General features: G+C 44.3%; 1 protein-coding gene across 1 annotated transcript; it reads left to right on the top strand.

Moving 5' to 3' along the window:
* Nucleotides 1–8015: 8015 nt before the first annotated feature.
* Nucleotides 8016–8954, top strand: LOC137157813 (olfactory receptor 52P1-like). Its single transcript, XM_067555221.1, has one exon. It carries the CDS (start codon nt 8016–8018, stop codon nt 8952–8954), a length of 939 nt encoding a protein of 312 aa, XP_067411322.1.
* Nucleotides 8955–9681: the final 727 nt, after the last annotated feature.

Genomic DNA, 9681 nt, shown 5'->3' with positions numbered 1-9681 from the left:
CAAGAAAACTTGTCAGCTTAATTAATAAATTGCAACAAGTAACATTGAAGTTGTCACTTTGGTCAGCTTGAGGATATTTAAACCCCAAAAGTCAGTCACACTTTGGACTGCAGCCCACTGGGATCCTCGGTAGCTGGACTGAGCCCTTCTATGAACTAGCAGCATCCAAGGGACGGCTAATAGAATCGACTCGGCCTAAGGGGCTTAAGAACAGAAGCGCTTATTTGGTAATGTATGAGAGTACACTTGCTTTAAGATAGCTAAGGATTTACAAACGACCACCTGTCTGTAAATATTGAAATAGCTAAGCGTTTGCAAGCGACCATCTGTCTGCAAACTTTGGAATAATTGGGAGTTTGCAAGCGACTAGCTGTCTGCAAACATAAAATGACGAAAAGTAGGATTGTGCACTGTAAGGAATGAATGCATGCATAGGAAAATGCTAGCCCTCTGTATCTTTCTTTGGTTTCAAGTTTGTATTATCTACATTTATGCTCTTTAGCTAATATTACTGACTAAAAATAAATGAGTTATATTGCTTCAGCTAAAGGCCTGTTTGAATTCTTGTTCGGTTGCCCCCGCCCCTCGGTTGAGGCAATTCCTATGCTTCCAGAGACCCATACTCCTAAAGCTAAGGCCTTTCAGGCCGCTTTGAGTCCACACCCTGGTGTTCTGTTAGCTCATTATCTTCCTATCCATTAAAATGTCCTAAACCTGTCTGATTCTTGCTTAGCTCCTGCCCTCAACTTCATCTTGTGGCAATGAGTTCCTCTGTCTAATTATGCATGGAGTGAAGAAAGCACTCTTTTTTTAATCAGTTTTGAATTTGCCATGTGTCATTTAATTGAATGATTTAATGACCTGGTATTATGAGACAGGAAGAACAAATTCTCGATATCATCTTTGCCAGTCAGTATTTTATATAATTTTCTCAAATCCCCTCTTATTTCTCTCCGTTCTAACAATCTTACGATCAAACAACCCCAGTCTTTTTCAACCCCTCTCCCTAGGAGAGTTTCCCCAGGCCCTTGATCTTTCTTGTTGCCCTTCCCTGAACCACTTTAGTTCCGCAATATCCTGTTTGAGAAGGGTGCTCAATACTGCACAGAGAAGTTCAGAGGAGGGTGAAGCATTGATTGATTCATCCCATGGCATTGTATTTTTGGTATTATTCCCCATCCCTCTCCTCTTGTGTCCAACGATTTGCTTCGTTTTTGGCCATGCTGGTGCTTTGAGCAGGGTTTCACAGAGCCGTGTACCGTGACACCAGGTCCCTGTGTTGAGTTCATACAGTTAAATTAGAGCCTTGTAAAGTGTTTGAGGAGTCCGTGTTTTCCCTCCAATCAGCATATACAATGTACTTATTGACATTGAATATCATCTTCCACCATGCTGCTTGTTCACTGGTTTCGTTAGCTCCCTCTGAAGACATCTTTGGACTGGATTACAGCCTAAATAATTAGTTGCCATCTGCAAATGTTGCCATCTCACTGCTCACCCCCCTTTTCTAGATTGTTAGTAACTATAAAATATTTGCCTAACCCCTCTCGCTGGGTTTTTCTCCCTTCACAGGATTCTGGGCATCTCACATCCTGATCGGGGCCTCAACACTCTCATGGCGGCTTTCAACCTCACCCCCTCTGGCCTGCCAACATTCATCATAAACAGTATCCCGGGGATGGAAGCTGCCCACATCTGGATCTCCATCGCTTTCTCTACGTTCTACATCATCAGCCTGTTGGGAAATTTCACGTGAAACAAAGATGCGGAAGAGCCTGTCCATGTACACTTCTCAGTCTCAGAGATTTAGCGCAGGGCTCGTCAGCCAGGAGTAGCAGCAGATGCTCAGATTCTATGACAATGAGCAGCAGCACAGAAATGCCGATAGATAAATGAGCACGTCCAACACTTGGCTCTTCTTTTTTATCTGGGGTTTTAGCAGTGCAGGACAACTCTAGCAAGTCTGCAAGACTCAATTTGCCCGACAATCTGAGCCTCTGTTATCAGTGAATCAGTTTCTTCACTCTCGGGGGAAGATCTTAGGCTGAAATTCTCTGGGGTCTGTTTTCGGCTTTTCCTGCTGCTCACAGAGTGCAGGGAATTGTCCACCACTCCTGGCCAATCTGAGACTCTGCAGAGACTGTACGAGGAAAATATAAAGGTCCCTGTCCAACACTGTGCGTTTCAAATGTTAGATTCATATGCTTATTTCCAGGTTGCAGGAAGGAGATTTCCTCTCACCTACGTGGGATTCTGGTAAGTTGCCTGTTTCTGTGTTAAGGGCTTGGGAAAGGTTCACGTCAAGAACCATCTGGGCAGGAATTCTCCAGAATGGAGCCTTGAAATGTTTAGTGTTGTCAGAAATACCAAGAGATTTAAAATTGTAACTAAAGATTTATTGTAAATTGTTTAGACAAATATTTGTTTTTAAAATAATTTCCTTGTCTCTTACTCTGTCCTTATATCTGTCTCTGTATCTCCATCTTTTAGATCTGTATGGATTTTTCTCTGGTTCTCTCAAATTTTCCAATTCAGCAACATTATTGCCATGTTAAGAGGTTTTGCCAAAGATATATAATGTGTGTATATGGAGGGGGATGTGCAGTAAAGGTGACACATTGTAGTAGATTGTCTCTGATAACTTCCTCCATCCACCACATCCCTCCCCCTGTGAGCAGTCCTACAACAGCCTCGTGGCAACTTCAGAAATTGCCAAAATGGAAAAACAACATCAGGAAGTTGTGTCTGGGTTTCTTCCAGGCAGGAATATGCTAACGTTTTCTGTCATTTTGAGGAATGCTGGCTGCTTTTAGTCCCCACGTCCTCTCCCCTCTCCTCAGGTCATAGAATCATAGAAGAATCATAGAAGATTAGAGCTGGAAGGGACCTCAGCAGGTCATCTAGATTAACCCCCTGCTCAAAGTAGGACCAACCCCAAATAAGTCATCCCAGCCAGGGTTTTGTCAAGCTGCAGCTTAAAAACCTCTAAAGATGGAAATTCCACCACCTCCCTAGATAATCCATTCCAGTGCTTCACCACCCTCCTAGTGACATTATTTTTGCTGATATCCAACCTCGATCTCCCCCACTGCAACTTGAGACAGTTGCTCCTTGTTCTGTCATCTACTATCACTGAGAACAGCCTAGCTCCATCCTCCCTGGAACCCCCTTTCAGGTAGTTAAAGGCTGCTATCAAATCCCCCCACTCTTCTCTTCTGCAGACTAAACAAGCCCAGTTCTCTCAGCCTCTCCTCATAAGTCTTGTGCTCCAGACCCCTAATCATTTTTGTGGCCCTCCGCTGGACTCTCTCCAACTTGTCCACATCCTTTTTGTAGTGGGGGTCCCAAAACTGGACACAATACTCCAAATGCAGCCTCACCATTGCCGAATAGAGGGGAATAATCACTTCCTGCGATCTGCTGGGAATGCTCCTACTAATGCAGCCCAATATGCTATTAGCCTTCTTGGCAAACAGGGCACACTGCTGACTTACATCCAGCTTTTTATCCTCTGTAACCCACAGGTCCATTTCTGCAGAACTGCTGCCTAGCCCGTCAGTCCTGAGTCTGTAGCTGTGCATAGGATTCTTCTGTCCTAAGTGCAGGACTCTGCACTTGTCCTTGTTGAACCTTATCAGATTTATTTTGGCCCAATCCTCCAATTTGTCTAGGTCACTCTGTATCCTATCTCTACCTATCTACCATGCCACCCTTAGCATCATCTGCAAACTTGCTGAGGGTGCAGTTTGTCTAGGTCCCTTTATATCCTGTCCATACCTTCCAGTGTATCTACCACTCCCCCTAGCTCAGTGTCATCTGCCCACTTGCTGAGGGTGCAATCTACCCCATCCTCCACATCATTAATGAAGACGTTGAACAAAACCGGCCCCAGGACTGATCCCTGGGACACTACACTTCTTACCAGCTGTCAGCTATATATGGATCCATTGATCACTACCTGTGGAACCCTATGCTCTAGCCAGTTCTCTATTCATTTTATAATCCATTCATCCAACACATACTTCTTTAACTTGCTGATCAGAATACTGTGGGAGATTGTATCAAAAGCTTTGAGGTCTGTCCCTCTCTCCTTTCCTGGACATGCTGAGCTGCTGCTGCAGTTCCCTTCACCTCCAGACAGGCTGTGTAAGCTCCTCCTCCTCCATTCCTTCCTTTCCCCCACTGAAGTCTGCATGGGGCATCGGAGACTGCTACACAGGAACAATGAGCAAGCACATTATACTATGAGAGGTGGCAATTCTGGGTAATGTCAGTGATTAGATAAATACAGCTGCCACATGCAGTAGCCCCTGACAGTTGGCTGACACAGTGAGCCACTGGGATACAGATGCTAAACCTGGGACTCTCTGGGATCATTTGTTAGCCATCTCTGTTGGCCATTAATCTCAATGAGTATAAAAAATGCCTTCAGTAAGGCTCAGGCACCAGCTTGCAGGCAAAATGCTTCAGCTGACTCCTGTCTGTGCTGCAGGGATGTGTTCACAGAGCACCAGGCCAGAAGGCACCACTGTGATCACCTAGTTTGACCTCCTGTATCGCACAGGCCAGAGACCTGCCCCCAAAGGAATTCCTAGAGCAGAGCTTACAGAGAAACATCCAGCCTTGGTTTAGAAATTCTCAGTGATGGAGAATCTGCCATGATGCTTGTTAAACTGCTGCAATGGTTAATTTTTCTCTCTGTTTATGAAGTGTATATCTTATTTATAGTCAGAATTTGTCTAACTTCGACTTCCAGCCATTGGAAAGTGTTAGACCTTTCTATGCTAGCCTGAAAAACCCATTATTCAAAATTTGTTCCCTATGTGGGCACTTCTAGTCTGTTATCAAGTCATCCCTTAATCCTCACTGTGTATCAACATGAATCTTTAATTGTTGACACCAGAACTGGAACATTTTCCAGCAGAAGTTGCACAACTGACAAAGAAGGAGGTAAAATAACTTTTCTCCCTCTACTTGAGATTCCCCTGTTTATCATCCGAGGATCACATTAGCTCTTTCAGCCACGGGGTCAAACAGGGAGCTCATGTTTAGCAATTTTCTCCTTCTTGCCCCCAAATCTTGTTCAGTGTCACTGCTTCCTACAATGGCATCCCCCATTATGTAATCATCACCTACCTTCTCTGTTCTAAGATATATACATATAAGTAGCTTTATTAGGACACATATTCTTTGTTTCAACCTAGTCTGCCATCCAATCCAGATGACTCGTAATGAGTGACCTGTGCTCTCCATTATTTGCAATGCCCAATTTTTTTTGTGGCATCTGCAAACTTTATCGTATTCGTATTGGGTAAGTAGCTGGGTTCCTGACAGTGTCTCTACTTACCCTTGTCAGTGAACGAGGCAGAATAACAAAACCACTGTACTTGTTATGTCTCAGAGACAGATGGATGAATTCTGAACATGTCTCACCAAAAGAAACAAGGGAAGTGACAGAGCACAAAGTCCCAGCATGGCATGATAATGTGTATTTCCATGAGGAAAAATTGGTTCATATCCAACAAAGGAATTCCATTGTAGATCAAATCTATGATTCATCTAGTCAAATGTCTTCTCTCTGAGACCAACAACCCCAGGGGCTACTGAAGAGTGTGTTGGGGGATAACCTGACCATCATGAGAGTGTCACCTTAACACCCAATAGCCAGAGATTGGCTTGTACCCTGAGACATGCGGGCGTACAGGCTTTCCAATGTTTATTTAGCTGTAACAATTGTAAAGGAAGATTCTTACTATCCAGGTAGATGTCCAAAAATCTTTTCAGATTCTTACTTAGCTCCTGGCCCCAACTTCATCTAGTGGAAATGAGTTCCTTTTGTTTTATTATGCACTGAGTAAATAATTTTGAATTTGCCATGTTTCAGTTTAATTAAATGTCCTTTTGAGCTTGTGTTATGAGACAGGAAGAACACATTCTTGATATACTCTCTACAAGTCAATATTTAATAAACTCGTGAACTCAGAGAGGCCTGTAAGGCCTTAGGTTTAGTATTGTGGGTCTCCAAGAGCAGAGGAGTTGCCTCAACCAAAGGGTGGTGGCGACCGAACAAGAATACAAACAGGGCTTTAACTGAAGCAATATGGCTCATTTATTTAGCCATTAATATCAAGTAAAGAGCATAAACATAAACAATACAAAGATGAAACCAAAGAAGGATACAAAGGCCTAATATTTTTCTATGCATGCAATCATTTCTCATAGTACACAATTCTACTATTGCTCATTTTATGTTTACAGACAGATGGTCGCTTGTAAAATCCTAGTTACTCTATCACAGACAGCTAGACAGACAGATGGTCATCTGTTATCTTAAAGCAAGTGCTACTTTCATAGGTTACCAAAAGCGCTTCTCTCCTTAAGCCCCTTGGGCCGAGTTGACTCTGATAAGTGTTAGCCGTCCCTTGGACGCTGCTGGATCATAGAAAGGCTCAGTCCAGCTATCGAGGATCCCAGCAGGCTGCAGTCCAAAGTGCGACTGACTTCAGGGGGTTTAAATACCCTCAAACTGATCACCAAACTGATCAGTTAAATCAGTATGTAACCAACCAGTGAACAGTGTCACTTTTGGGTCAGTATGTAACCAATCAGTGAACAGTGTCACTTTTCCTTGTCATGTGACATGATCAGTGAGCATTTCTGCGGAGTCATCCTGACTTGCAGGCACTTCCAGGCGCCACTCAGCCGGGTGTAGTCAACCTGGTCAGCTTTTGTTTTTATGTTTCCCCTCTATTTGTGCTGTGCTAGCACCCGGACAGCCCTTATCAGGACCTCCAAGCCCTTTTCCCAAGCTATATATCTTACTATTCTGTGTTAAAGAACAAAACCCATAAACTATTCTTTTTATATTCTACAAAACTCTTCTCAAATCCGCTCTTATATCTTTCCATTCTCAGGTAACAATCCCAGGCTTTTGAACCTCTTTCCCTAGGAGAGTTTCCCCAGGCCCTTGATCTTTCCCATTACCCTTCCCTGAACCGCTTTAGCTCTGAAATGCCCTGCTTGAGAAGCGTGATCCAAAGTGCACAAGGGAGTCCAGAGGAGGGTGAACGATTCACTGATTGATCTCATGACATTGTATTTTTGGTATTATTTCCCATCCCACTCCTCCTGTGTCCCAACATTTTCCTTAGTTTTTCTCCATGCTTGCACTCTGAGCAGGGTTTCACAGAGCTGTAAACCATTACACCAGGTCCCTCTTCTGAGCTCAGACAGTGAAGTTGGAACCTTGTTCAGTGTTTGAGGAGTTCAGGTTTTTCCCTCTAGTAGGCATCTACGCTGCATTTATTGACATCAAATGTCATCTCCCATCATGCTCTTCATTCACCAAGCTTGGTTAGCTCCCTTTAAGAACATTTCTGGACTGGACTAAATAATTTGGTGCCACATGGAAATCACAGAATCATAAAATATTAGGTTTGGAAGGGACCTCAGTCTTGTCCAAGCCCCTGCTCAAAGCAGGACAAACCCGACTAAATCATCCCAGCCTGGGATTTCTAAAGTCACAGCTTAAATACCTCAAGTAAGAGATATTCTACCACCTCCCTAGATAAACCATTCCAGTGCTTCAGAACACTCCTGGTGAAAAAGATTTTCCTAATATCCAACCTAGACCTCCCCACTGCAACTTGAGACCATTGCTCTTAGTTCTTTCATCTGAGAACCATACTGAAAACAGCCTAGCTCCATCCATCCATGTTCCCCAGCACCCTAATAATTTTTTGTTGCTCTCCACTGGACTCCCTCCAATTTCTCCCCATACTTCCTTTAGTGGGGTGCCCAAAACTGGACACCATACTCCAAATGTTGCCTCATCAGTGCCAATCACCAGAGAATAATGTTGCCACCTCACTGCTCAGTCCCCTTTCTAAATTGTTTGTAACTCTAAGTTATTTACCATTTTCTATGTTATAACGTGTGTAACGCCCCTCATTGGGCTTTTCTCAATTCACAGGATTCTGAGCATCTCACAGCCTGATCAGTGACTCAACCACCTCATGGAGGCTTTCAACCTTACCTCCTCTGGCCCACCAACAATCATCCTAAATGGCATCACGGGCCTGGAAGCTGCTCACATCTGGATTTCCATCCCTTTCTCTACGTTCTACCTCATCAGCCTATCAGGAAATTTCACCGTTCTGTTTGTTGTAAGCAAAGAGCAGACACTGCACAAGCCCATGTACCTGCTGCTCTGCATGCTGGCAATCACAGACATCGGCATGTCGACCTCTGTTGTGCCGAAGGCACTGTGCATATTTTGTTTTGGTTTCAAACGCATCACTGTGGATGGCTGCCTCACCCAGATGTTCCTTCTTTATGTGTTTGCTGTTACACACTCAGCCATCCTCGTGATAATGGCCTTTGATCGCTACATTGCCATATGTGACCCTCTGAGATACACCACCATCCTCACCAACGCACAAATCACTAAGCTAGGGCTAGTGGGTTTGATACGAGCTGTTCTTTTGATTCTGCCATTGCCCCTGCTTCTGCGAAGGCTGCCATTGTGTGCTAACCACGTTATCCTCCACACGTACTGTGAGCACATCGCTGTGGTGAAGATCTCATCAGGGGACACCAGAATCAACCGGACATACGGCCTGGTGATAACAGTTGTGAACATTGGGTTAGACCTGACACTCATTGGTCTGTCATACGGGCTGATCATCAGGGCCGTCCTCAGGATCTCCTCCAAGAAAGCCCACCAGAAAGCCCTCAACACCTGCACAGCCCACATCTGTGTGATGCTCATGTCTTATACTCCCTTCCTCTTCACTGCCATGACACAAAGATTCAGTAAGGGCGACGCTGCCCATGTTCACATCCTCTTGGCCAACCTCCATTTCCTTGTCCCCCCCATGCTCAACCCTATCATTTATGGGGTGAAAACCAAAGAACTTCGTGACAAAGTGGGAAAATACATCTGCAGAATGTGATCGCCTGGGCCACTGACTTTAGACCTGTGTGACAGGAGGGGGAAAGGATGTCTCCTTGTTAATCAAGGGTGCTCTGTCCCAATTTACTATATATCAAGCTTGAGGAAGTTCAGAGTTTCAGAAGTTCCTCAGAGCTGATGTCTTATCACTCCAGCACCAAACACTGCCCTCTCCATTGCTAAGATAAATCTCTTTAATCATCTCCTGATCTCTTTCAGAATTACCTGTCATCCCCACATACTCTGTCACTTGGCCTTTCTGTGACTTCCATGTCACCAGTGCTGATGATTTCTTATATGCTCCCAGACCTTTTTTCCACCAGTATGGTTGTTGATTCTCACCATTCCTCACTCTCCTCCATCTTTGACTCTTTTGCCCCTCTGCCATCACAAGGTGCCCAACTCTACTATCCACCAGGTCCCAACAATCCCTTCCAGTTCTGAGTCTCCCCAAATCAGATTATCTGAATTCTTAACTGGCAGACACTTGGAGTTTTCCCTCTGTTTCCTTCCCCCAAAAGCCATAAAATCTGCCCTCAATTATCAGTTCATTTTGGGACACACATTGCACAGGGACTGGGCTGAAAATAAACAAAAAGAGTATTTAATAGAAATATCACAGATTCAAAGATAAAGGACGGAAGAATCCCATGCACTGCTACAGACTGGGGACAGATGGGCTAGGCAGCAGTTCTGCAGAAAAGGACCTGGGGGTCACAGTGGACACG

The sequence above is a fragment of the Emydura macquarii genome, unplaced genomic scaffold (genome assembly GCF_026122565.2).
Source record: "Emydura macquarii macquarii isolate MOO-44397 ecotype Brisbane River unplaced genomic scaffold, CSIRO-AGI_Emac_v2 contig_1580, whole genome shotgun sequence".
Lineage (NCBI taxonomy): Eukaryota > Metazoa > Chordata > Testudines > Chelidae > Emydura > Emydura macquarii.
Note: the sequence above shows the minus strand (reverse complement) of the source record. Positions and strands in the feature narration are given on the sequence as shown.